The sequence below is a fragment of the Equus caballus genome, chromosome 10 (genome assembly GCF_041296265.1).
Source record: "Equus caballus isolate H_3958 breed thoroughbred chromosome 10, TB-T2T, whole genome shotgun sequence".
NCBI classification, from domain to species: domain Eukaryota; kingdom Metazoa; phylum Chordata; class Mammalia; order Perissodactyla; family Equidae; genus Equus; species Equus caballus.
The window spans coordinates 20,910,715-20,938,366 of record NC_091693.1 but is presented as its reverse complement, the minus strand read 5'-3'; the positions used below and the strand labels follow the sequence as shown (position 1 = coordinate 20,938,366).

Genomic DNA, 27,652 nt, shown 5'->3' with positions numbered 1-27,652 from the left:
GACCTGGTACTTACCCCTCAGCAAATACCAAAGCCAGTCACCCTCACTCCAGGTTCCAGCCCTTCCCAAATGAGAAAGGCTTTTCTGGAAGCATGGACCCAAGCCACAAGAGGGCACAGCTACCCTGACTTCTCACACAGACCTGTCACCTCACTTAACCTGGCATCCTCCCTCCTGCCATCCAGCCTGGACCCAACTCTACTCAAGAAGAGTGAACTCAGTCCCCACTCTGGGTCCAGCCCTGGGAGGTGGGGTAATTCCAAGGCGGAGAAGGACAGTGGCCTTTCTCTCACCTTGAGAGGAGTTCACAGCTATGACCCAGCCCACACCCACCAGCATCCTACCCCAGCGCAGACATTCAATCTCACGTCAAGTCTTCATTATCAATGTCAACCCACAACACCAACTCGACTGTATTTCAACACCTCCCCATCCAAAACCTCAACCTTGGCACCATCTCCAGCCCCAGCCCAACAGGACTCCATCAACAACCTTACCCCCAGATCCCTCCCATCTACAGCCCAATCCTATCCCCAAAATCAGCTCCAACCCCATCCTCTCCCCATGCCCATTCTCCTCCCCAAACTCATTAGCATTCTCAGTGCTGTCATCAGATCCATCCTGAACCTGACCACAAACTTTTCTTCCTAGGGTAGGGAAAAATTGTGCAAGACTTTGAGATGGACCCGCAGATGTCTTCAACGGAAAACTAGAAGGGTTAGCTGATTTTATGAGGTCTCTGCTCCTTCAATAAAATCGTTGACGTATGCTCATCTTAAATATGTAGGCAAGTCATGGTTAGACCCTCTAAAAATGTCTTTTAACACTAGTTTTGATACCTACATCCAAACATTAACTCCCCCAGTATGGACCATACCAGTTTTGATGGGAATCGTCACTGTACCATCTCAACCCTTCATCCTTATCATGACACCACTGCTGTCTCTCCTTCCAGACTTAATCTGGTCCCCATCCATGGCTTTCTTCCAAATTCTGACCCCACCTCCATCCTCCCTAATCCTTAATCCTGCCCCCTCCACCCCCAAGGATTAGTTCTCGGTCCCACCCAGTCACAGTTCCAGGAGCCGCCCACTCATTCTCCAAACACCACCTCTTCCTGCTTCCTCTTCGCACTCATCCCGGCCCCCAGAGCTTTCTGATTCCTCCTTTTCCCCACCTACGTCCCGGCGGACTCCCTCAACCCATCTGGCCCTGCTCCTAAAGGGCCATTTGTCCAAAGTATTGCTTTCCCAGGCCCAATCCCTGCCCCCATCCAAATCCAAGACAGTTGATTTCTATCCACCTCCCTGAAGATTCCCTTCTTCTGCCTGATGGTTGGGGAAGAAGGAAATGGTAGAATAAATTTGAGCATCCTTGTGTTTTTCAGAAGAAAAAGGGCTGGAGGTGGAGTTGGGGCTGGAGATGAGGCTGAGAAGTGGAATTTGGTTGTGTTGGCTTTGGTTTTGATAAGGGCTGTTAATGGGATTCAGTTTGAGGGATAGGCTGATGGTAAGGGGTCTGGTTAGGATTAGGTAGGTAAAATGGAAATAGGGTGGAAAAGGGCCATCTGGGGGACAGATGCACGGGGTTGGAATGGAGATCAGAAAATGGGATGGAAAATGGGTCGGTGTTAGGGAGAGTCATGAGGATTTGGGGTGGGTTTAGGCTGTTCCTTTCCCTCTAGGTGGGTCCTGCAGCCTGAAAATTCACAGTGGGTTCAACTCGGGCTTGGGCGGGGCCAGATCTGGGTCCCAGCTTGTCCTGGAAGCTCCGCCCCCCAGCGGAGGGCCAAGCCCAGGCTGGGGGCTGCTTGGCGACAGCCTGGCGAGGCTTCGGGGGTGGAGAGGGGGAGGCCAACAACAGGGAAATGCTGAGGGCGCTGGGGGAGGGAGTTCAGAGGTTAAAAGCCATGGGTCCGGGCTGAAGTTGGAGGCAGCCCGCGGCAGAAAGCTCTTCATCCGGGCCTCTCAACCAGGTAGGGTCCGCCAGGAGCGGGGGCGGGAGCGTCGGAGGAGAGGAGAGGGGAGAGGAGGGAGAGGTGAGGAGGGAAGGGAATAGCGGGAGAATAGCTGAGTCAGGGAGATGGAGACGGAAGCCAGGGGCTCAGGAAGAGAGAGAGAAATCTGCAGAGATGAAGAGAAGTGAAGCACCAAGAAAGATAAGCAGCTCAGTTTGAGACCAGGTGTCCCGACCGACCCTAAGAGGAGACTGCGGACGGAGAGGGGAGAGGGAGGGCGCACAGAGGACCCTGGGGGGCCAGGGCTGGAGGGGCTGGCCACCTGGGGTGAGGGATTGCAAGCCGGTGTCCTGGGGGAAGAGGGTGCACGCCGCCCCCTCTACCTTGTTACTGCCCCAACCCCCGCCCGCCCTCCAAAGATAAACCTGGAGAGAGGGTGCAGATTCCAGGGTCAGAGTTCTCGGTGAAGGAGAGGAGATTCAAGACTGGGAAGGGCAGGAGCAGAGGGAGGGGGTGTCCAGAGATGGGGGTTCTGGCCAGCCCTTAACACCTCCTTCAACTTCTCAGGCCCACCCGCCCTGCCCCCCACCCCGGAGAGTCGCCATGTGGCCCCTGGCCGCTGTGACCGCCTTGCTGAGCGTGACCTTGTCAGGCGGTAAGAATGCGCGGGAGCGGAGGCGGGGTGACGGCTCGGGACAATAATAGGAGAGGTCAGGCTAATAGGAGGGGTCAGGCCGAGGGGAGGGGGCGTGGCAGCCTCGAGCTCCGCCCCCCTCCCCTCCTTCAGCGGGGGTGGCTCTGAGAGCTTCCTGCTTGTCCTTACATGACCTGGTTTCCCGGCTGGGGTCAGCCCACTCTCCGCACCGACCCCAGACCCTTCCTTTGGGCGACCCAGCCCAGTTGCCCGCCCCCCCCCCGCCCCCCCCCGCCATTTTCAAGTCTTCTAACTCTTCCCCACCAGCCCCTTCCCTGAGTGTCCTATTCAGCACTGGAGAGCCCACCCCCCAGCCGGTACCCCCACGGCAGCTCCTCCCACATTCGAGGCCTCTCTGAGAGTTAGAGGAGACAGACCCAGGTTCGAATCCTGATGCTGCTACTGTGAGCAAGTAACTTAGCTTCTTTCGTTCATCTGTAAGATGGCAACTTTAAGTCCTTACCTCAAAGGGTTGTTGTGAATATTAAAATGAGCTAAGACATGTCAGGTGGTCAGTGCGTGGCAGATAGCAAGGACTGGAAAGTTGGTCTTTGTTATTTTATTCGTAGGACAGCCATGTACCACTTAATGACTTCAGTCAAGGATGCCCTGCATATACGATGGTGGTCCCATAGGATTAGTCCCATATAGTCTAAGTACCACAAACCATGTGGGTTTGGGCAAGTGCTATAGAGGAAGATGAAATTTTCCTCTACCCTTCTAGGTTCTCCTGACTAGTACATGAGACAGATTAAAAGGAGAAAAACAGATAAAAGTTTAATAACATGTATACATGGGAGAAACCCAGGAAAAACCCAGTAACTCCAAAATGGTGAAAGCCCTCATCTTAAATACCATCCTTAGCTGAAGACAAAAGAATATGTTAGGGGTGGGGAGAGTCAGGGACTTCAAAGGGAAGGAAGGCAGTTTGCAGGTGGTTGAGAAGGAGCAGATGCTTAGAAAACAAGCGTTTGGCCACACAGAAACAGAAGCACGCCGAGGGGAGCCCAGGAAACAGGCTTTTCTGGGTTCCTCCCTGTCTACCACCTGGTTCATGTGATGCTAAGATGATAGCTCACTTCCTGAGACAGGTGGTTGGTTGGTTGGTTTGTTTTTTAGGGAAGTCCTTTTTTTTTTTTTTTTGCAAGGGAAGATTCACCCTCAGCCAACAGCTGTTGCCAATCTTCTCCTCCTTACCCCACCCCCAGCCCCCAAAGCCCTAGCACATAGTTGTGCATAGTTGCAAGTTCTTCTGGTTCTTCTATGTGAGTCGCCACCACAACATGGCCACTGACAGATGAGTGGTGTGGTTCCATGCCCGGGAACCAAACCAGGGCCGCCAAAGCGGAGCTGCAGAACTTTAACCATGAGGCCATCAGGGCTGGATTGAGACAGGATTTTTTATCCGAATTCTTTTAGGCAGTTAAAGAAGAGATAAAAATTTTCTGAGCTTTTTGTTTCTTAAAAATAATCAGCTTAAAATGGTCCTCATGTTAAAGAGACATTTTAGGTGGTAAATTTTGTTCCCCTTCAGTGTACTCTGTGATGTTCGCACAATGACGAAATCACCTAATGACACGTTTCTCAGAATGTATCCCCATTGTTAAGCGATGCGTGACAGTGTTCTGTCTCCATTCTCAGCCCCTTCTAGAATCTTCCAGTTTGTTTTTCCTTTAATCCTTGGGGTGATTCCAGATCTATCTGATTCCACCCAGAGTTGGTTCCCAAAGAGTCCTCTCTTCCCATTTAAACCCCTTTCCCTGCCTTTGCAGGCAAGTTCTCTGGAAACCCCATTCATACATCGTTTATTTTCATTCATTCAACAAACAGCTGTTGAGCATAGACACATTCTCTGCTCTCAGCACCCAGAGCCTAGAGGGAATGGATGCAGACATTATTCAGTTACCCCAATAATTAGTTAATAATTAGTTACAACTGTTGTGAAGTGACAGCTTCAAGGAGCCTAGAGATGTAGTGGCAGCTCCTGGCGTGGAAGGCCTTCCAGAGGACTTGACCCTTGAGCTGAGACCCAAGGGAGGGAGGGATCTGAGGGCACCTGGCACCCAGCACCATCTTTGGTCTGAAAGTGGGGTGGCTTCTCTCCCTTGGTGTCACTCCAAGGACTCATGCCCATGTCCTGAGCCCCTCCTGGGTGTCACACCCTGGACAAGGAGTTCCACATGCACCCTCTTGTGGAATCTTCAGTAGCCTTATGAGATAGATGCACTATAATTACTCCAGTTTTACAGCTGAAAGACCCAAAACTCTGAGACAGCAGGGTCCAGCCCCAAAGACACTGGCGGTACCTGAGCCAGGATCCTAATCCATGCTGCCAGCCCTGTCCCCCACATCCTGGACTTTATGCCCTGGAAAACCATCTTCATGATTTTAGACCTAATGATCTGCTTAGAGTCAATTCTTTTTTTTTTTTTTTTTTTTTTTCACTTAAAGCATATTAGAGGTAAACTTTATATTGCTGTCCTAATGGAAAACAGCCTCCTTTTCCATTACCTATAAATAAAAGGTAAGAGAAAAAAAATCCTACACAATGAAACATGAACAATATGTTTACTGGGTTGGACCACCTGAAATTGCCAATAGTTGACCCTTTTTGACTTCTCCTAAAACAACGATTGCAGATGATTCAAATTCGCAAATTTTAGATTGCTGGCTGAAGGCTTTTGCTTCTTCCTGGTTTAAAAAACTGAGCTCAGTGAGGATTAGAGAGGTGTTAAAAGCATATTAGCACCTTTATGAGACTTTCTTCCCAACAAATCAGGATTGAAAGGGAACTGGATGATGATTGCAATCTGATGTTGTTTAAAGCACCATCTCTGTACCACCTCAAGTGACCCGGTGCCCACTATGATTCGTGTCCCCAACTCTGAGAACCACTGAGCTAATCCCACTGCTTGTGTAGGTGAGGGAGGTGGCCCAGGGAGAAGGGAGCTGCTGGCCACAGCGCTGGGGACCCCCTGTCTTAGCTAATAATAATAACAGTCCCCACTTACTGAGTGCTTACTCTGTGCCAGATGCTGTGTGCATCTTAGATGTAGGATCTTATTGAATCCTACAACTGCCCCATGAGGGATGAAACTATTTTCGTGCTTTATGGCTGAGAAAACTGGAGCTGGCAAGTTGTACGGGATCACCTAGCCACAAAGTGGCACATTCAGGACTGGATTTTCTGTTTGTCTACTGCTGTGCCTCCAATGCCAGGCACAGTGCCTGACACACACAACATTCATTGGTTGAGTACCTACTGCATGCCAGACACTCCTAGGTACTGAGGATGCAGCCCTAGAAAAAACAGTTCAGTATCAGTTGCCAGTAGGGTTGACAGTCAAGATGGGGAGATTACGAAAAACATAAATGGAAACAGATATAAAAAGAAATGAACAGTGATCAAGTCTCTGATGAAAATCAACTGGGGAGATGGAACAGGGAATGACTGGGGCATTAGGAGGGGCAATATTGGACCAGGTGGCCAGGGGGTCAGGGATGGGTTTAAATTCTGAGTGCCATTGAGTAGAATCTTTCGTACATATATACGATATCCTATGTCTGCCCTGTCCAATATGGTGGCCACTGGACATATGGGACTTCTGAGCATTTCAAAGGTGACTGGTGCGACTGGAGAACTGAATTTTTCATTTTGTTTTAGTTAATTTAAATTTTAATAGCAACATGTGGCTAGTGGCTACCATATTGAACAGTGTGGGTCTAGAGAAAGAACTGTCCAGACAGAGGAAGCAACAAGAACAAAGGGTCTAGTGTGTTTGAAGAACAGGTCCATGGCTCTGGAACAGAGTGAGTGAAGAGGAGAGAGGTGGGAGATGGGACCAAGGAGACTAGCAGGGGTCGCATGATGCTGAGTCCTGCAAACTGAATTTGGGAGTGGTTAGCCTATGGATGTTATTTAAAGCCATAGAGGCACAAATAAATATGTGTTGAAAGGATGGGTGCATGGATGGATACTGCCTACGTAGGCAGACACGTAGGGGCAGGCTCACTTCTACCTCCTGAAATCCATCCCCATGGTGTAATGAGATAGAAAATGCAGATGGGGAGAGAAAGTCATGCTTCCACTTACCTATCAGAAGCATCCTCATTCCATGAACACTTCTTGTCACCCCAATGGAGGTTTTGACATTTCTCCGGAAAAGAATGTCACCTCTATGCCCTGACTCATCTCTGCTACACAAAAAATGGCAACTCCCAGAGTCCAACAAGTGAATCATCAGTTCCTGGTCACCCAGAGCAAAATTCTGACCCCCTCCCCAAGCCCAGGAATCACAACTTTAGGCTTTCTTCCTGCTGGACCTCAATTCTCTAACATTTTCTCTTCTCCACCAGGCATCTCTCAGGAGTCTCCCAAGATTCTGAACAACACCACCAATGGGACCAATGGGTTTCTCCCGGGTGGCTATACCTGCCTCCCCCACTCTCAGCCCTGGCAGGCAGCCCTAGTGGTACAAGGGCGACTGCTCTGTGGGGGAATCCTGGTCCACCCTAAATGGGTCCTCACCGCCGCACACTGTCTGAAGGAGTATGTGGGGGTCAGGGGAGCATGGGTAGGGATGAGAGTGGGACAAGGGTGGTGGATGGGGTGGGTTTGGATTTGAAGATGAAGTTAGAGTTAGGGTTGGGGGTGAGCATGAGAATGAGGTTTGGGGTGGATATATGGGGGCTGGGTATAAAAATGGAATTGAAGTAGGGGATATGGATGGGATTGGAGTGGAGGAGGCGAAAAGAGATGTGTTTGGAGATGAAGAAGGTGAGATGGGGAAGAGGCTAGGGCTGGGATGAGGATGGGGATGGGCTCATCTTCTCCTCTAACCACTCCCTTCCTACACCCACAGAGGGTACAGAGTTTACCTGGGCAAGCATGCTCTGGGGCGTGTGGAGGCTGGAGAGCAAGTGAGGGAGGTAGCCCGCTCTATCCCCCACCCTCAGTACCAGATCAGCCCCACCCACCTGAACCACGACCACGACATCATGCTTCTGGAGCTGAAGTCACCAGTCCAGCTCACGAGCCGCGCCTGCGTCCTGCCCCTCTCCCACACTGACTGCCTCCCCCCTGGCACCTGCTGTCGAGTATCTGGCTGGGGCACCACCACAAGCCCCCAGGGTACGCACCCACACAGGTGTCTGGAGGTCTCACAGAGTGGCCGGGAGAAGTGGGGCAGAGATGGGAGGGTAGGTCGGAGGAGGATTCTTTATATATAAAGGTTTAAGTGTATATACAGTTATATATTACATATGTGGTATGTATATAATGTATATATAATATGAAAAGACATCTTTTACATAAATATAAATTTCTAAATATAAAGCTAATTTGTTATATATCATATACAACATAGTTATTTATATCCTTTATGTAAATATATAAATATAAATTTATAAATATAAAGTTATATGTTATATGTAATATATAGTTATCTATATTCTTTATAGAAATATATAAAACTGTAATATATACTATATAGTATATATACATCATATAGTTATATAAATTAGATTTATTTTCTAAATTATAGATGGTATATTTATGTATTTATTTAAATATATTTGTATATAAAGTATAATAAAATTCTAAATATGTTTAAATATAAATATTTATAATTTAGAAGGTAAATTTAAAATATTGCTAAGTATGTCTATTAAGTATAAATATATCCCTTATATACGTTATACATATGCATTTAAAGTTGGTCTCTATGGCAACAAGAGCCCGTTGTTTCTCCATAGTGGTCCCCAGCTCTCTCCCAGTCTTGTTTCTATATCTTTCTCCCCAACGTGCTCCATCTCTCTACCTGCCACTCTGTCTTACTCTCCCTCATCTTTCTCCATCTCTCCTCTTCATGTTTTCCCCATGTCCACTTCTCTCTCACCATCTCTGTCTTCCTATTTCTTCCAGCTCTTTCTCTTTCCCCATCACTCGCTCCATCTCTCTCTTCTTCTAGCTCCCCATTCACCTCTCTTCCCTCCCAGTTCCTTGCCCCATCCCTCTCCATCTTTCCCTCCACTTTTCTCCTCATCTTTCCTTCCACCTCTCCCCCCATTTCCACGTTTCTGTCTCTTCCATCACTTTCCCCATTTACATATCCCATCTCTTCCCCCATATTCCTCTTCCCATCTCTATTTTCTACCAACTCTCTGCCCAGCCAACTCCCACCCCATAGCCTGTCTAAGACAGGTGTCTTTAGACTTTCTTCTCTCTCCTCCCCAGTGAACTACCCTCAGACCTTACAATGTGCCAATATCCAGCTACGCTCAGATGAGGAGTGTCGTCAAGTCTACCCAGGGAAGATTACACCCAACATGCTGTGTGCTGGCTCGAAGGAGGGTGGCAAAGACTCCTGTGAGGTGAGGGCAAAGGCGTCGTGGGTTGCCATGTGCCAGAATGGCAGTGGGAAGAGATGCTTTGTAAGGCGAGATGTCCCCTGGCATAGAGGGTCAAGATAAAAAGAGTAGGCTGGCAAACATAATTCATCTTAAGCCTAGGCTTTCGCTGACAGTGGCTGCCCAAATCCTTGTGTTGAGATGCATAAAGATGGGGATTCTTTTGGTTGCAACTGACAGAATCCCAACTCAAACTGGCTTAAGCAAAACACTGGCTTTTGTGACTGAAAAGTCCAAGGGTGCCTTGCCTCAGGCATGGATAGATCCAGGTGCACAAATAATGGTCAAAGACTGTCTTTTTTTTTTTTAACTCACAGCTGTTCTCTTCTATTTTGGCTTCATTCTCAATTAAATTCTTCCTATGCAATAGCAAGATGGCCCCAACAGCTTTGGGCTTACATCCTACCCTCTAAGCAACTCTATTGGAAAGAGAGAATATCTCTTTTCCAATAGTTTACATAAGTATCTTGAGCACGATTCTCACTAGTCTGATTGAGTGTGATACGAATTAATGATGTGTGCCTTATTGATTAGTAATGTCTGCCCTGGGCCCAGGGGAAGTAGATGTACACGTGTGTTGTATACCCTACCCAGGTGTGGACAGGTTAATTCAATAGTAAGATGGCAGGGAGACCAAAAAACTGAAGCAGGGTTAGGGGGTAGGGGGTGCAAGGTGGGATTTGGTGCCAGGGACCCAAGAACAGGTGTATGAGGTAAGCTGTCAGCACTTTATTGAGACCAAGGAACAGAAAAACAGGGAGAGACATGGAAGTGTCTGTCTGCCTGTCTCTTTCTATCTCAGTGTCTGTCTCTGTCTTTCTCTTTTCCTGCCTCTCTGTCCCTCTGCATTTGTCTTCTTATCTTTTTTCTTATCTCTCACTGTCTCTGATGCTGTCTCTCACCCTCCATATTTCTCTGTCTCTTTTTATCTCTACCTCCATGGGTGTCTCTCTCCATCTTTTACTCTCTCCCCACATGTCCCCATGACTGCCTTTGTTTAACCTCAGCAAGGACCCCACCTCTCTCTCTCTCTGTCCCCCACTCAGGGCGACTCTGGGGGCCCCCTGGTCTGTAACGGAACACTCTACGGCGTCATCTCCTGGGGAGACTTCCCATGCGGGCAGCCCAACCGGCCTGGCGTCTACACACGAGTCTCTCGATATGTTTCATGGATTCAAGAAACAATCCGACAACAGAAAACCCAGCAGCAGAAATGGACGAAGGGCCCGCAGTAAGAGTCAGTTGACTTACCTACCTCCTTCCTCCAACCATACCCTCCTTGCTTGGTTTGCCCAGCCCTGCTCTGCCCCTCCCAGAGTGTTCCAGTTGAGCCAGTGATCCACGATCTCAAAATGTCCAATCCCAGCTGACATTTGATGTTTCAAAAGCACTGAGTCTCTGCCAGCATCATGGTCTCCCAGACGGTGCCTCCCGGAAACATCCCAGTCTCTTGAATGTCCCAGCCCAGACACAGTTCCAGATCTCCCTACCGTTTCTACATAAACCCAGATCACCATCTGAACGTTCTGTGACACGCTCAAATACCTCCATCAACCCATCCCAGCAATATTCTACGTCCTGTGAACGGACCTTCCTTGACAACATCCTATACCCCTTCAAATATTTGTTCATTGCCAATATTCTAGATTCTCTTAGCGGAAACATGGTTTCGGATTCCTGCAAGCTTTGGGTTACAACCTTTTTTGTCAGCCAATCAATACATACCTTATTTTATTTGTGTTTCTGTTTAAAGACACTTAGTTTAATATATATCATTGATTCATTCATACTGAATTCACGGCCAACAGCACTATAACTCGTGCCTGAAGAAAGCTCATCTAACACGTATTTTCTTTCTCTTTTTTTATTGCGGTAGCATTGGTTTACAACATTATATAAATTTCAGGTGTGCATCATTATATTTCAATTTCTGTGTAGATTACATCATGTTGACCACCCAAAGACTAATTACAATCCATCACCACACACGTGTGCCTAATCGCCATTTTTGCCCACCTCCCTCCCCCCTTTCCCTCTGGTAACCATCAATCCAATCTCTGTCTCTATGTGATTGTTTGTTTTTGTTTTTATCCTCTACTTTATGAGTGCAATCATACAGTATTTGACTTTCTCCCTCTGACTTATTTCACTTAGCATAATACGCTCAACATCCATCCATGTTGTCACAAATGGCTAGATTTCATCATTTTTCATGGCTGAGTAGTATTCCATTGTGCATATATACCACATTTTCTTCATTCATTTGTCCCTTGGTGGGCACCTAGGTTGCTCCCAAGTCTTGGCTATTGTAACACACATCTTTTCTCTGTAAGGCACGTCATGGTCTCCTTGCATTTAGGAACACTGAACAGCACCTCAGTGCTATGCTCGGGGGGCATTTTAAACTGTGAAATCACCTAGCAAAAGCACAAAAATGCAAATAAAGTGGCACTAAGTTGACCATGAAAAGGACACTTGTTTGCAGGATGAGAGCTGCACCAAGAAAGCAAAGCATTGTTTTCTTCAACCTCAGCTGAGAATGTGCTGTGGACACAAAGAACCAATAAGCATCCTAGAGATGGGAGACATAAGGTGAATTTTACTTAAGCTGGGAAGGCAGTCTTCACCGAGGGAGAGAGCATGCCAGAGAAGCGTGGTTTGCAGCATAGTTACAGACTGTTTCAGAACAAAGAACATACATCATGCATGACAGGCATACATTTTTTCAAAGTTACAAGGAGATATTTTGCTGTGGTTTGGCACGTACACAGCAGATCAACTTGACCCTGGTTTCTGGGAAGAAGAACTTACCTTCAAAAGAGTCCTGGTATTGATGTCAGAGGAAGGAAGGCGTTCATCTTCAAAGAGTGCGTCCTTTGCTTTGGGATAGTGAGACAAAGCAGAGGTACAACGCGTGTTTGTCAGGCTGTAAGTCAGGCTGCTCTGGTTAAAATAAAATTCAGACCAAATCAGGTTTAAACCAGAATAGCATCCTGATACACCATAGCATTTAAAATATTTCTTATATCCATATACATCAGGCAACTCAAACTTTTCGCCACTCCGTGCATGTTTGTGAATGACCGCCAAAGCCTCCAGATTATTGGTTTTGGGGTATTGGTAGATTTTAGTGAGTAGGTGAATTCGAAAATTTGGAATCCGTGAATAATGAGGATCAACTGAATACGTGGGGGTGAAGGTGAGGGATGTGTCAAGGATGATCATTCCATCATCTCTGGTTTCCACAAAGGGAGACTAAGTTACTGTTTAAAAGCACAGAGGGTGGAGTCCAAAAGATCTGTTTTAGCAATGAAGGATCTTTATCCTTGGGGAGCCTCAGTTTCCTCATCTGGTATGTTGACCTTAAACAAATAGAAAGCCAGTTATTTCTCCAGCAAAAATGGGTTTGTTTGGGATCAGCAAAGAACTCCAATTCAGGATCTGCAACCATGGTCAGCCAAGTGGAGGAGAAACTTTTAGAGAAGGGAAGAGGGAGTTAGGAGGGCTGCTGGAAACAGAGTCCATTGAAAGAACTGAGAATTGAAGTACAATGGCTTTTCTTTGAGTTGTGACAGCCAGTCTCTCATTGGCTGAGCTCTTGCCGGGCAAGGAGAGGAAGTCTTTGTTCTCGCTGGGTTCTACCGCATCATAGGGCACGAGAGCTCCCTCTGCTGGCCTCCTGACTCCATTTTAAATGGGATTTCTGTCTACTAACTTTCACAGGTACTAACAGGACCTACTGCTCAGGGCTGTTGCGAAGATTGAGTGAAAGATCGGCATTTAAAGACTATAAACTTCTCAATCAATGGAGAAGAAGCACGACGTAGTAAAGAGCATCGTTTCTGAGGCCAGCCTGCCTGGGTCTGAGTCCCAGCTCAGTCACTTATTCAATCATGTGACTTACCTTTTGGGTGTCTCAGTTTTCCCATCACTCAAATGGGTAGAACAATGGTACTTAACACCAAATCGCTTAAAGACTAAAGGCCAAACCATGAAGTTAATAGAAGATAACAGCAGAGAAAATTTTGTGACTTAGGATGGGGAAGGGTTTTTTAAAACTTCAGAAGGACTAGTCATAAGGTAAAGCTTGTTTAATTTGATTATATCAAAGTCCTTAACTTTGATATAATTTTAATTTCTGCTCAACAAAAGATGATGTGGAAAAAGCAAATCGATGGCTGGAGATACTTGCAATCTGTAATATTGACCTGGGGTTGCTATCTAAAATGTGCAAGGAAACCCTGCACATAAATAAGAAAAATGTTAAAGGATATGAATGGGGGATTTGTAGAGGAGGAACCCCCAAAAAGAATCGTAAAAGATGCACAGACTCCATCAGTTATCTAAGAAATGCAAATACAAGTAACATACCATTTTATTAGATGGGTTAAAATCTTTAAATAACCTAAGTATTGTCAGAGATTCAGAAACACAGGGACCTTAGCACATAGCTGGTGTGAATGTTAATTAGTGCGGTTATTTCGGAAAGTAACTTCGCAGTCCTTGGTGAAATTATGTATATGCACACCTAAGACCCAGTAGTTCTACCACCTGGATGTCTGTCCTAGGGCAGTGATCCTGCAGGTCACAAAGGAGTGAGTACAAGTTGTCCGTCATTGAGCTGTTTGCTGTGCTGGGAATGAGGAAACCTGGGTGCCCACTATTGGGTTCACGGATGACAGGATGTGGCAAAGACCACCACAGAGGACTTTACAGCAGTTAAAAGCAACAGACTAGATGTGCACATAGCAACATGAAGGGAATCTTAAATGTATGGCGCTGCCAATCTCAACGGTAAAAGTTAAAAAGACTGACAATACTAAGTGTTGGTGAAGATGTGGGGCAACTGGAACACTCATACACTGCTGATGGCAATGCAAAATGGCACAACCACTTTAGAAAACATTTGGCAGGCACATGTGTGTGGTAATGGCTTGTAATTAGTCTTTGGGTGGTGAACATGATGTCATCTGCACAGAAATTGAAATATAATGATGTACACCTGAGATTTATATAAAGTTATAAACCAATGTTACCGCAATAAAAAAAAATGATAGATTCTAACAAGAAAAAGAAAACATTTGGCAATTTCTTATAAAGTTAAATACATACGTATGATATGATCCAGAAATTCCACTCTTAGGTGTCTGCCCGAGAGAAATGACAACCTATGTCCACACGATGATTTATATGTGAATGTTCACGGCAGCATTATTTGTAATAGCCAGAAAACTGGAGGCAGCCCAGATATTCAACAGCTGGTGAATGGATAAACAAATTGTGGCATTTGCCTACTGTAGAATACTGCTCAGGAATAAAAAGGAATGAACTACTGATTGATACATGTTGAACTTGGAAGAATCTGAAAAGCATTATGCTAGTGAAAGAAGGCAAACATTTATATGACTTTCTGAAAAAGGCATAACTTTAGCAGCAGGGTGTAGATGAGTGGTTGCCTGGGGCCAGGGTGGGGAGGCGAGCTCTTACAAAAAGAACACATGGCAGGCAGGTTAAGGATGGGGCAAGGTGACAGGGATTGTTCTGTGTTTGATTCATAGTGGTGGTTACATCATTGCACCCAACTTCCAAAATTCATCAAACTGAATGCTTGAAGTGAATGGATTTGCTCTGATGTAAATAATACCTTATTAAAAACGAAAAAAAGCATAGTTCTGAGCTTAAAAAAATTTGAATAGGCTGGGTACCACAATACCACTGACATAAATTAAAAATACATACACACAAAGCAATACACAATTTGTAAGAACACACACTATTAAAAAGATATAATATTGTGGGGGCCGGCCCTGTGGCCAAGTGGTTAAGTTTGTGCACTCTGATTTAGCGGCCCAGGGTTTCACCCGTTGGGATCCTGGGCACCGATGTGGCACCGCTCATCAGGCCATGCGGAGGTGGTGTCCCATATGCCACAACTAGAAGGACCTACAACTAGAATATACAACTATGTACCTGGGGGCTTTGGGGAGAAGAAGAAAAAAAAAAACAGATTGGTGGCAGATGTTAGCTCAGGGTCAATCATAAAAAAAGAGATATACAACATTGTGAATGTACCAAGTGCCACTGAATCGTACACTTTAAATGGTTAATTTTATAATATGTGAATTTCACCTTAATAAAATAAAAAGCTATGGGATAATAAATACAATAGCAAAGGATACACAATAATAAATAGCAAAGGATACACAATAATAACAATAGCAAAGGATACACAATAATAAAATAACAGCAAAAGATACACAATGATAAAGGCATCGCACTGCTTGGCATGCCATGCCGTGGTAGGCATCCCACATATAAAGTGGAGGAAGATGGGTACGGACGTTAGCTCAGGGCCAGTCTTCCTCAGCAAAAAGAGGAGGATTGGCAGCAGATGTTAGCTCAGGGCTAGTCTTCCTCAAAAAAAAAAAAAAAAAGACAATAGCAGAAGAGAATGGGAATAAAGTAAATTAGGAACACAAGAGGGGTCTTATACAGATCACTAATGATAATATGCCACCAACGAATTCAACTCTCCATCTGAAGATTGAGCGTTATCTAAATACAGTAACAAACTTTAAAAAATAACACCTCCTGCAGAGGGCTCTTGGGAGAATTAATTGAGTTACTATGTAAAAAGCACTCGGAACACCTGGTACTGGGTGAGGTGCTTCCTAAGTGGCAGCTGTCATTGGTCTTATTGTTGCTCTTATTGATATAATTGTTATGATGTTCTGTCTCCAAGGACGTAGTGCCAGAGTAAGCAGACTTGGGTGACAGCCCAAATGCTTCCTGTGGAACAGAAAATAATGACCCACCTGAGCTGGAGCTACCAACAACACCTTAATTCAGGAAGGCCAGCCAGGTGGCGAGCTTTCTCATCCCTCCCTCCTCCCTCCTTCTCCAGGAATTTCGCAGCCACCTGCCCTCCTCTTCCTGTTTTTGCACAGGGGAATTATAGTAACAATGGAATCCTGTGCAGGAAGGAATCTGGGAGGCTGGTGGAGGGAGACAGGGAGGTGGAGAAGAAGACTGGGGTAGAGACGAAAGCAGGCTGGAAGAAGAGTCAAAGGGCTAACAATACTTACTACGTTGGGCAGGCGTTGAAAGCCCTTTCATTTCATCCTCCCAGGGCCCCGGTTGGGGAAATGTCAGCTCCCCATTTTACAGAAGTATAAACCTAGACTAAGGGAAATTCGCCAGTGAGTTGAACCCATCCAGAGTGATGGAGGCACATTCCTGTACTTCTCCAAGAACATTCCCAGAGACATCCTCCTCTAGCCTGTAAAGGCCCAAGCCAAACTCAGCCACTGCCCTAGCTGGGTGGCCTTATAGAAGAGACTGGGCTGGACTTTCCGGGAAAAGGGGGGTAAGTGGTTGTGCACTCAATCCCAATGTGTGGGAGTGGTTCCCCGACACCACCAAGCAATTCTCGGACACCAGCCGGGTGTCCTCAAATTCAAACTCAATTCTGACATTATCTACCTGGAGAGGGTATCAGATCCCACAGGTTAGGGGTTCCATCCCACAAGACTGCCCCCTACAACTTCATCTGCCGCCTGTGCTTCTGATCAACCTGACACAGATGGGAGCTTCCCACGACCCGCTCCTTGGTGGTCACAGAACTCAGAGAAACATTTCACTTGTTAGATCACCAGTTTATTATAAAAGGATATAACTCAGGAAGGGTCAGATGGAAGAGTGGCACAGGGCCAAGGATGGGGAAGCGGTGTGGAGCTTCCATGCTCTCCGAGGGCGCCACTCTTCGCGGATGTCCACATGTTCACCAACCTGGACACTCTCCAAGCCCCATCCTTTTGGGTTTTACGGAGGCTTCATTACATAGGCAGGATTGATTAAATCTTTGGCCATTGGCAATCCATTTCTAACGCCAGCCCCTCACCCCTTCCTGCTCAGGGGATGGCACTGAAACTCCCAACCTGTCAATCATATGGTTTGTTTCCCTGGCAACCAGCTCCCATCTGGAGGTGGGCTCCAAGTCACCTCATTGACATAACAAAAGACACCTTCGTTGTTCTCTAGTCACTTAGGAAATTCCAAGGGTTTGAGGAGCTCTGTGCCAGAAACGGGGATGAAGAGCGAATATTTATTATTAATCACAGAATCACAGCAGGCAACAGACATACAACCCCAGGTTCCCATTCTAACAGGTTCAGCAGACAGGTTGCGAGAGGGTTGGGGAGGCAGGAGACCCAGGGAAGGCCCCTTGGAGGAGGAGGAGATGAAGGGTAATGTTGCAGCCGCCCCACAGAAACAAAGTGGACGCCCCCATCCGACTGCTGGTTCAGACGTCCAGACTGATGGTGCCATACACGCACCAAAAGGCCCTTCCTGCCTCTGTGGGGTGACCACAGTTGGCGTTGTGAGCCAGTCTAGATATGACCACCACCTCTGGGGTCTGTCTCATCTTGCTTTGTCCTGCTCACTAGCTGGCGTGCATTTTGACAAATAAAAATGGCAAGCAATAGGATATATTGGAGAACGTGAGGAAGCCATTTGACGTGAACCTAATTCAGCCTGATTTACTTTGTTTTTCCCAAAAGGGCCTGACATGGCTGTTGAGCTTGCATTGTAGATCTGCTTTGGAATTTACTATGTCCCAAAGGCAAGAACAAATGGCCTTAAGATAAAGGTGCAATTTCCGCCATGTTGGCATTTCCTTAAGGATAAGCATCTCTCTGTAGGCTAGGAACTGACTGCTGTGCTCACCTGTGATCACCCAGCTCAAGACAACAGACCTGCCACCCCACTGTGTCCACCGAGATAGCAGACCTACTACCTGCTGTGTCCACCCATCGCTGTGCCAATAGAGCAGTCACCTGACTATTGTAAAAGGGGCGTTTCAATCGTATGTGACACATGCATTTTGAGGGTATATAACCACTCTGTACACCCCACCTTCTTTCGTGCCCTTCCCTCCTTGGGGAAGGAAGGCCCCGGGCTATATGGTCCTCACATTTGGCTCAGAATAAACTCACCCCAATTTTCATTCATAGATTGGTCATGGATTATTTGCGCTGACAATTTTGAACTGTACTGCTTGATACTGTGTCTGCTGAGACCTACAGAGCGTCTGTTGTCGAGTTAATCGACCTAAGTCAGAGGTTTCGATAGCCGGCATCCAGGAAGAGGGATGTGGGATGGCAGCCCTTCTTCAAGTGGCCCTGGGTGGTGCGTCTCCAAGCCCGGACCTATCTGTGTGCCTCCCCACTCCCCAGGGGCCAGGGGGTGGGGCTGAAAGTTCCAACCCCCCAATTACATGCTTGGTTTCCATAGCAACTGGCTCCCATGCCTTCCCAAGCCCACACTAGCTTAAACTCTGGCTGGGTTAAAAGGGGCTTGTTACGAATAACAAAAGATGCTCCTCTTACCCCTACTCCTCAGGAAATTCCAAGGATTTCAAAAACTCTGTGCCAGGATCCTCGGAAGAATACCAAATGGGTACCAAGGAGTCATGGGAGGGCTGTGAGCGAAAGAGGAGCAGAGTCGGCTTTGGATGTAGGAAGACCCCTGTGGGGCTGTCTGGGGGAGGGGGGCTGGAGGAGGAGGGAGCCTGGAGGTGCAAATCCAGATAGGAGGCCAGGGTGAGGGTTCAGCAAGAAGGGGATGAGATCTGAGCTGGCGCCGAGAGTCTGGGACAGGAGGAACAGGCTGAGGAGGGGTTGGGAGGATAATATCTGGGTTCAGCCTAGTGAATTGGCAGGTGGCAGGGCCCCCCTGAGATGGAGAACCAGAGGGAAGATGCTGAACTCATGGGGGACACCAAGTGAGATGGGACCCGGGGGCACGAGGAGGCTGCAGAGGGCCGGAGCCCAGGAGATGGATTTGAGAGACAAGGAGCCAGGGAGAGGTTTGTGGTGGAGGCAGACTTGGGGGCCCACGAGATGTCTCAGAAGAAAAGAAAGAAACTGGATCCTAGAAAGAAATTAGTCTCCCAAGTGTCTGGACCAGAGGATGGGGGTGCTGGTGGGACCACCACAAAGATGGAGCACGTGGCTTCTGAGAACAGGTCTGTGGGGACAGATGTGAGCTCGGTTTGGGGCCTCCAGGAGGCAGTTGGATGCACAGACTTGAAGCTGAGGACAGAGCTGAGAGCCATCTTGCCCCAGGTGGCAGGTGAAACTGTCAGGTGTATGCAGTCGGCGCAAAGAATGTGGCTTAGGAGGGGGCCCCGGGAACATACTTGTTTATAAAGACACCCACCTGTGGAGGGAAAAGAGGCCTATTCATGAAGGAGGCCGGAAAGGAGAGCCAGAAATGTAGGAGGGAAACTAGAAATACAGGGCGCCCCGGAAGCCAGGAGAGGAGCGGCCGGTCCCGTCGAATGCCAGATGCTGCCGGAGGGCTGAGTAAGATGAGGACGGAGGGGGCACCACTGGATTGCTCAACATGGGAACTTCTGGAGACCCAAAAAGAGTGTGGCTGTGGGGTGCAAGCACTGAGTGGATCTCCACAGAGAAGTTCTGCTGGGAAGGAAGCTAGAGAAACAGGGGAAAAACCAGCAAGGAGTGTGAGGCTGCTGGTTCTGACTACACTCCGGGGTCTCAGCACCACCCAGCAGAGTCAGGCACAAAGGGCACCTCAAAATGTTTGATGAATGAATGAATGAGTGGGACAGAGAAATAGGATGAGAGAGAGAGAAGTGTCAAAATAGAGACAGAAGGGAGCCAGCGTGGTGGCGCAGCAGTTAAGTGTGTGCGATCCACTTCAGCGGCCCAGGGTTTGCCGGTTCGGATCCCGGGTGCAGACCCATGCACCGCTTGGCAAGCTATGCTGTGGCAGGCATCCCACATATAAAGTAGAAGAAGATAGGCATGGATGTCAGCTCAAGGCCAGTCTTCCTCAGCAAAAAAAGAGGAAGATTGGTGGCGGATGTTAGCTCAGGGCTAATCTTCCTCAGCAAAAAAAAAAAAAAGAGAGAGAGAGAGAGAGCAAGAAAGAGAGACAGAAGACAGACAACAGCAACAAGTTGTAGCTGATATTTCTTCCTATCTGAGAAGAGAAGATTCTGTCATGGAAGCCAACTTTGAAAATTCCTTCCTTATAGAGAAATAAACTGATAAGAGTAATTTTGATCGTGTCTCCACTTAACATACCTGATGTCTCCACTCTCCTTTTGTTTCCTTGTTTGAGGAAGCGCTGTGTAGACTTTCAGCTTCCTTCCAGGACCATTTTTCAGATGAGTAAACTGAGGTCAGGAAAAGAGAGTCATCTGATGACCCCCAGTGAGTCAGGGGACGAGTTGAGGTTTCAACCCAGGTCTGTCTGATTCCAAAAGCCATCCTCTTTCTTTGAAACCTGTAGGAACATCCCTACGTTCACGTAGTCACACAAGTACTCATTCATTTGTTCATTCATGTAATTGGATATGAATCCTGGCCTGGGTTCAAACTCAGGTTCTGCCACTACCAGCAGTGTGGCTTTGGACAAGTGACTTCATCTAGTCCTGCCTCAGTTTCCACTCCTATGATGGTCTCCATGCTCTGGGCTCACCTCCCAGGTGTCGGGGTGGCTGAGTTCTCTCTAGGGCACAAACTTCCTATTGAGTTGATGGTGATGTCCAAGAGTAAAGCAGGAGGCAAAGGGACTTGGGAGCTCTGAGGGCTCCCTGGGGGTGGTGGCCAAGGTACTCGGACCTTTTTCTGAAAGCAGGTAGTCTGTGGCCACAAGCCAGTCCTTGCCCTCCTTAAGCCTCCAGCTACAAAACAGAACAGATTGGCTTTTTCCAGAAGCCACAAGCTGCAAGTCTGTGTGTCAAAACAAAGAACCACCAGGCAGTTGCCCCCCAGTCCCCAGTGCCTGCAGCCCCAGGCAGCCAGTAATCCGCTTTCTATCTCTATGGATTTGTCTGTTCTGGACATTTCACAGAGATGGGGTCATACCATATGTGGCCTTTTGTGACTGACTTCTTTCACTGAGCATACTGTTTTCAAGGTTCCTCCAAATTGTAGCAAGTGTCAGGATTTCATTCCTTTTCATGGCTGAGTAATATTCCACAGCATAGAGGTTGACCACATTTTATCTATCGATTCAGCAGCTGATGGACATCAGTTTAGTGGGTATAGAGGAGTCTCTTTTAGGGGTGATGAAAATGTTTTGGAATTAGATTGTGGCGATGGTTGCACAACATTGTGAGTGTTGAGAAATTAACTGGATTGTGGACTTTAAAATGATTCACATGCTGGATTTTGTGTTTTGTGAATTTTACTTAAAAAAAAAAAACTAAAAGCAGAAAGAGAAAAAGGAGAGGGAGAGAGAGAGATCCGTGTTGTGCTTATAGTCTTTTTGTTTGTTTGTTGCCAATATTTTAAGATCAGGCAATGTCCCACCGTGAATCTGAACTTCCAGCTTCTCCTGAAAAGTCAGAGGAATTGGCCACGCTGGGCCACGTTCCAGCATGGCAGCGACCAACCGGAGCTGAAGGGTGAAATTTATTACACGTAAATTACACCTCAATAAACCTGATCCCCCCAAAAATTCCTCAAAAAGGGAGGGGTTGAGCTGGGTGCTGTCTCAGAACAAATCGAAAGCTGAAGTCTCACAAATCTGAATTCAGAGAAGGAAAGAGACCCAAGACCCAAAGAGAAGGTGCTGGTCTAAAAGACAGAAGCGGAGTGGGGGGCCCTCTCCTGCATTTCTTTCTGGTTTTTTGCACTGTCTCTGAGCACTTTCTTTTGGCTGTCTCTCCATCTCCTTCCCTGTGAGACTCATTCCTTTTTTATTCTCTCTCTCTCTTCCTCCTTCCCCACCTCCCTCACCAATGAAGCAAAAAACTCAGATAAACCAGCACAGACTTCTCTTCTCCCCCAATTCTCTCTCTCTCTCTCTCTCTCCATCCCCCGTTTCCTTCTCGGTGGCAGCCCTTATGCAAAGAAAAACTTTCACGGAATTAGATAAATTGACCGCATATATTTAAGAAGATCTTTGCTTCTGGAAGCAGGGAGCAGAGCTGACCGTGCATTTAAAAAACTCAGTTAGAATCAGACTTCTGCAGAACCCAGTTTGGAAAGCCTCTTCTGTCTCACTTATTTCAAAATCTCTTCCTTCTCCTTTTCTCTTTCTCGCTCTCTCTGCTCTTGATTTCTCTGGCTCTCACTTCCCTTCTCTTGCTCTCTAGCCTCTTCCTCCGCCTGTCCCTTCCCTGCACTGCGTGGGGAGGAGCCCCAGGTGTCCTCACGCCACATTCTCCTTGTGCCTTTGTCACTGGAGTCGGGATTAGATTCCAGCTCCCAGATCATCTTGAGTCATCGATATCCGGCTGCTGGCTGGTTTGGAAAAGGGGAAAAAGGAGTGGGGCTGGGTCTTCCCTCCAGAGCCATCCTGGGTCCCTTCCCTTCTCTCCTTCCATTCAGCTGTAAAGCACAATTAAGTGTCATCAGCTGAGCAGAGTTTCTATAGGATTAGCAGGTGCCCCACCCCATGTCTTCCTTATCCCCTTCCTTCAACCCGGAAATCGAATGGGCTGGGACGGAGAGAGTTAAAAGCTGTGTCAGCTGCCGATCCGGGACAGACAGACAAGAAGAGGGGGACAGGTGGGGCAGCATGACAGGTGGCTGAGGAGCCAGGTGGACAGTGGGAGAGTTGACTGGCAGGGTGGCTGGCCGGTGAAAGGACAAGCAGGTAGGTGGACAGAGACGGACTGTCACAGGCTGAAGCTGTGACAGCCACCTGAAGGACAGCAACCACCTGGAGGACGGGGAGGCAGACACAAGGTGAGAAGGTGACAGGCAGAGAGAGAGCTGGGCAGGCCATCCCCTTCTCCTGGAGCTGCTGGTGGGAGGGATGGGAAAGCAGGGGGCGGCTGACAGGGAAAGGGCATTCTCTGAGATGCTCTCCTTTTTCCCAGAACTTGGAGGTGGCCCGCTATGGGGCCCAGAATCTTTTTGTTCCTGTGTCTTATTGGTGAGTTCCCCAGGCAGCAAGGGGGTCCCTCCCTCCCCATCCACCTCTGGCCCCCAGCCTGGCACTGAGGAGGGGCGGGGGGCTCACTCTGTGTCCCCGGTCACCTTCGCTCATGGGGTCCTTCACATCTCTGTCCCCCTATGTCTTCTGATCCATCTCCCTTCTCTCTCTCCCTGTCACTATGTCCCTGTCCATCTCTTTCTCTCTGAATCTGTGCCTCTCATTTTCCTCCTATCTTTAAATCTCTCTCTCTCTTCCTCTCTGTGTCTCTTTGGGCATTTCACTGCATCTTTTTCTGTGCATCACTGAGTCTGTGTCTTCCTGTCTCTGACTGTCTCTCAGGATCTCTGTCTTTCTCTTGCCTCTCTCTCTCTCTGTCTGGGATCCACAATCTCTAGGTCTCTGACCCCATCTCTCTGGCCCACAGTCCCGTCCTCAGGACTCAACCAGGATACCACTGTGAAGATTGTCAATGGCAGACAGTGTGACCCTCACTCACAGCCTTGGCAGGTGGGGCTGTTTCTGGGCACCAACTTGCGCTGTGGGGGGGTCCTTATCGACCGCAGGTGGGTCCTCACGGCTGCTCACTGCAGCAGCAGGTAAGCCCCTCATTTGGGTCCCTTCCTGGGGTGGTCCAAGGGAGGGTGATGGGGAGAGGAGCGCTGAGGGTAGGGGCTCACGGGAGGGGGATGCTGAGAAGTAAGGAGATGGTCCTGAAGCAAGAAGGTCTGAGGTTAGACAAGGAGTAGGACTTCCTCAACAATGGGCCTGGGGTGGGGCAAGGAGTGGGCAGCAGAGGATCCTGGGGCCTGCCCACTCACCTCCTCCCATTCCCTCACGTGCCACTTCCTTCCTATATGGCATCTGTCACCATCTCCAGCCCTTCCCTGACCCAGTCTGGGCCCTGGACCACATCTGGCACCTCTCTGGGGCTCAGTCTTCCCATCTATAAAATGAGGGGATCAGGATTTCTAGGTCCAAAGCTCTGGATTTTTTGTGAAGGGGAAGTTTCAGACAGGAAGAGATGGAGAGATTCGGGAACAGGGAGAGACACAAGCAGAACAGAGGGAGTCCACTCATTATTCACGCGTTCATTTGGTTGACAGTGTCGACAGCCCAGGCAGTCTCCGAGGTGGTGAGAACAGAGCGTGAACAGGACTGACGGGTGTCCCTGCCCCCATGGGCTTCAAGGGCTAAGAGAATCAGAAAGTGACACCGATGCAATGGCATGGGGAGGAGAAATAGGGTGAATCCTCAAAATGGAAAGATGGCGGTGGGGATCAGAGACTGAAAGAGACAGACTTAGAGAGAGAACAAGAACAAGTGGATGAGGGAGGAGGGACAGACACTGAGATGCACAGTGGGCAGGAGGGTCTGGGATGCTGGGACGGTCCCAGGGGACCGGCTCGCCACTGAGCCACCATGACCCCCAGCAGGTACTGGGTGCGCCTGGGGGAACACAGCCTCAGCCGACTGGACTGGACGGAACAGATTCGGCGCAGTGGCTTCTCCGTGACCCACCCTGGCTACCAAGGATCTGGGCAGAGCCATGACCATGATCTCCGGCTTCTGCGGCTGGGAAGCCCCGTTGTCTTGACCAAGAGTGTGCAGCCGCTGCCCCTGCCCACGACCTGTGCAGCCGCCGGCACCAAGTGCCTCGTCTCGGGCTGGGGCATGACCAACCAATCATGGAGTAAGGGGGCCCCGGATGGGCAAAAGTCTAGGGTGCAGGGTGAGAGGTTAGGAGTCATGCCACCTCAGAGGAAAGACGGGTCAAGCATCAGGATCATGGTTTGGGGACTGAGACCGTGGTGGATCAGGGGTCTTGGGAATCAAAGCGGTTAAGGGGTTGGGTATGGAGTCAGAAGTCATGGGTCAGGGATGTGGTTAGAGGTCAGAGTGATGTCAGGGGTCATCAGACTAGAGCAAAAGGCATATGTAAATAGGATCTTGAGGTCATGGGTCATGGACTCCGGTGTCAGAGGTCACTGTAGAGTTGAGGTCATGGGATCCAGATGTCGCACAACCTGGCCACAATCTGGGGATGGAAATTGGGATTTCATCAGGAATCACTGGTCTGGAATTGGAAGTCACAGAGTTTGGGGTGTGGAGCCAAAGGTTAGAGGTCATGGAGTCTGGGGTCAAATCCAGTGGGATCACAGGTCACTTCGTAGTTAGGACCAGTGGTTTAGAGGATACAGAGCTGAGGTTGGAGGTTAAGGTGAAGACACAGAGGGCTGGGAGGAGACAGAGAGAAGACCCGAGGTGAAACTGGGGTCAAAGGTAATAAGACTGAAGGTCAAATGACACAGCATCTGTGATTGAAGGAGAAGATCAGGTCTGGAGTCATTGTATTTCTGAGGTTGGAGGGACAAGGAGAGTCTTGAGTTATGGCACTCAGAGTCAGGTTAAAGGTCAGGAAGACTGGGCCAATGAACTGGGGTTAAGGGTCACTATGAAATCAAATCATAAATCTGAAATTTAGAGGTTTGAGGATTGTAGCGGAGGTCACAGGGAGGGATGGAGTATAGACTTAGATTGGGCTTCCTTGAGAAGAGGGATGTGGCCCCAAAGAGGGGAGCTTTGGGGAGCCCTGCAGCATCCATCCTCCACCCCCAGGCCCATTCCCGGATCAGCTCCAATGCCTCAACGTCTCCATCGTCTCCAGCGCCGCCTGTAGGGCCGTGTTCCCGGGGAGAATCACGGACAACATGGTGTGTGCCGGCGGCATACCGGGGGAGGATGCCTGCCAGGTGAGAGAATGCAGGCAAGGCTGGTCACCCAGGACAGGAAGCAGGGCGTGGAGAAGTGGGAGGGGCTGGGGAAGGCGAGTCAGGGAAAGGGGATGGGGGAGGGAGATGGGGTTGGAAAGAAGGGGAGGACACAGGATAAGGAAAGGAGAGAGAATAGGAGGGAGAGCCAGAGGATGGAGGGCAGAGAGAACAGAGCAAGGGCGGGAACAGAGAAGGAAAGATGGGAGGGGCACAAAGACAGGGCGAGGAAGAGACAGAGAAGACGGGGGAGGGCAAAGAGCAAGCCGGCATTAGGAGCTCAGGCTGCCTCTCAGGTTCTGAGTCTTCCCCATCCATCCTCCAGTTGATGCTGGCCCAGGCGCGAGTGAGAGATTCCAGGTTGGAGGCAGGAAAGGGGGCTGGAGGAGTCCCTCACCCTCTAATTCAGCTACCTTGCCTTCTTGGGTCCTCCAGAGAGGAGGCTGCCCCACCCAACTGGCCAGGGCCCCAGTCACTGTCCCAGATACAACTCTTATGGGGGTCCCACCCTCCTTCACTGGGATTGGTCATTCGTGTGGGTGTACTCCTCCCTATTGGCGGGGGCCCCAGCCCTTGTCCTTGAGGGAACTCTCTACTGTTCATGGAGTCCCGCCCTCCTTCGCTGGGATTGGTCATTGGTCATGGTGCTCTCTTCCCTCATTGGCTGGGGCCCCAGCCATTGTCCTTGAGGGAAGTCTCTACCCTTCTTGCGGTCCCGCTGTCCTACCCTGGGATTGGCCTCTAGGAACAGTGTGTTCTTCTCCATTGGTCAGTCATTACTGTTGTCCTCAGGAACCTGGCCGTGCTCTTTTCAGTGAGGACCAGGCTTGGAGCTGCTGTCTTCAAGGCCCAGGAATGGGTTTGGGCTGGGGGAACGGAACATGGGAATAGGATCCACCTTATTCAGGCTGTATTCCTTTTCCTTCTGCCTTTCAGGGTGACTCTGGGGGACCCCTGGTGTGTGGAGGAGTCCTTCAGGGTCTGGTGTCCTGGGGGGCCACGGAGCCTTGTGGGCAAAAGGGCATCCCAGGCGTCTACACCAATATTTGCAAATATGTGGACTGGATCCGGACGGTCATGAGCAACAACTGACCTACTCCCTCCACCTCTACCCCTCGGCTTGGGGGCCACTCTGACCCTCAGAACACCAAAACCTCCTCCATCACCACCCCCAGCTTCCACTCTTCTTGCTCTGGCGATCTTCTTCCTGGAACTCCAACTCCAGCCTTCTAAGACCAGTGGTTTGGGAAGGAGGAACTGTGTAACTATCTGGAATAAATATAATATAACTAGAGGAGGGGATATGTCTGTCTATTTAACGTCCCCAGGCTGGTTAGACTGGAGTCTCATTTTCCCTACCTACAGGTGTAGAAATAGAGATCAGAGAGGGTGGGAATTTTCCCTCAGGGGTCACACAGGAATGGAGTAGAAAAAGTTACTTATGAAAATAAAAATAAGGGCCATTTTTCTCCACCCAGCACAATAGGAACAGTGCCCAGAGCATATAAGCTTTTAAAGGACCCAGGAAGAATCTGAAAACAGTGAGGGCGGGGACCGGGAATGGTTGGCTTCAAAATACCAGGTAAAAACTGTGAAATCAAAATTCACAACCATTTAATTAAATGTCTATCAAGCATAACATTCTTCCAACTAGCCAGTTGCAACATGGCTCTGTGGAGTTGAGCACACATCATATTTCACACAAGATGTGGGTTTGTCTTCCTGTATCGGCAGTGACAGATGGTGGGGTGCAGCCTTGGAAAGCAGGATGACCCAGCCTAGGTCTTAAAATAGTCCTGCCCGCTCCTTGGGTTCTGTCTTCACCGCCTCTCCAGGAGGTGGAAAGAGAAGTTCTTCACCCCTATGAATGGAAGGGGAATTGGAGGTGGGAGTAAGTGAACG

The 27,652-nt window shown here is 48.6% G+C and overlaps 2 protein-coding genes across 7 annotated transcripts; both read left to right on the top strand.

The window, feature by feature from the left end:
• Window positions 1-1,772: 1,772 nt before the first annotated feature.
• Window positions 1,773-14,395, top strand: KLK13 (kallikrein related peptidase 13). Of its 3 annotated transcripts, none has more exons than XM_023650287.2 (7): window positions 1,773-1,975; window positions 2,525-2,612; window positions 7,008-7,200; window positions 7,514-7,782; window positions 8,887-9,023; window positions 10,106-10,296; window positions 12,783-14,395. In XM_023650287.2, the coding sequence occupies exons 2-6, from the start codon at window positions 2,561-2,563 to the stop codon at window positions 10,292-10,294; spliced, it is 840 nt and encodes a 279-aa protein (XP_023506055.2). In that variant the 5' UTR covers window positions 1,773-1,975; window positions 2,525-2,560; the 3' UTR covers window positions 10,295-10,296; window positions 12,783-14,395. The 3 variants fall into 3 exon arrangements, with proteins under 3 accessions (XP_023506055.2, XP_023506052.2, XP_023506053.2); XM_023650284.2 differs by having other exon boundaries at window positions 1,791-1,975; window positions 10,106-10,290; XM_023650285.2 differs by lacking the exon at window positions 12,783-14,395 and having other exon boundaries at window positions 1,832-1,975; window positions 10,106-11,045.
• A 7,881-nt stretch (window positions 14,396-22,276) lies between these two features.
• KLK12 (kallikrein related peptidase 12) lies at window positions 22,277-27,044 on the top strand. 4 transcript variants are annotated; one of them, XM_014730017.3, is made up of 6 exons: window positions 22,277-22,789; window positions 22,924-22,979; window positions 23,407-23,578; window positions 24,416-24,672; window positions 25,599-25,732; window positions 26,687-27,044. In XM_014730017.3, exons 2-6 carry the CDS (start codon window positions 22,943-22,945, stop codon window positions 26,840-26,842), a joined length of 756 nt encoding a protein of 251 aa, XP_014585503.1. In that variant the 5' UTR covers window positions 22,277-22,789; window positions 22,924-22,942; the 3' UTR covers window positions 26,843-27,044. The 4 variants fall into 4 exon arrangements, with proteins under 4 accessions (XP_014585503.1, XP_014585499.1, XP_070079313.1 ...); XM_014730013.3 differs by having other exon boundaries at window positions 22,280-22,789; window positions 24,413-24,672; XM_070223212.1 differs by having other exon boundaries at window positions 22,581-22,697.
• The last annotated feature ends 608 nt before the right edge of the window (window positions 27,045-27,652 follow it).

Coding starts and splice junctions, on each gene's coding strand:
- KLK13 (XM_023650284.2), top strand. CDS start 2,561: ATGTGGCCCCTGGCCGCTGTGACCGCCTTGCTGAGCGTGACCTTGTCA. Junction 2,613..7,007: donor GAGCGTGACCTTGTCAGGCG/GTAAGAATGCGC, acceptor CTTCTCCACCAG/GCATCTCTCAGGAGTCTCCC. Junction 7,201..7,513: donor GCCGCACACTGTCTGAAGGA/GTATGTGGGGGT, acceptor CTACACCCACAG/AGGGTACAGAGTTTACCTGG.
- KLK12 (XM_014730013.3), top strand. CDS start 22,943: ATGGGGCCCAGAATCTTTTTGTTCCTGTGTCTTATTG. Junction 22,980..23,406: donor TTTGTTCCTGTGTCTTATTG/GTGAGTTCCCCA, acceptor TCTGGCCCACAG/TCCCGTCCTCAGGACTCAAC. Junction 24,673..25,598: donor CATGACCAACCAATCATGGA/GTAAGGGGGCCC, acceptor CTCCACCCCCAG/GCCCATTCCCGGATCAGCTC.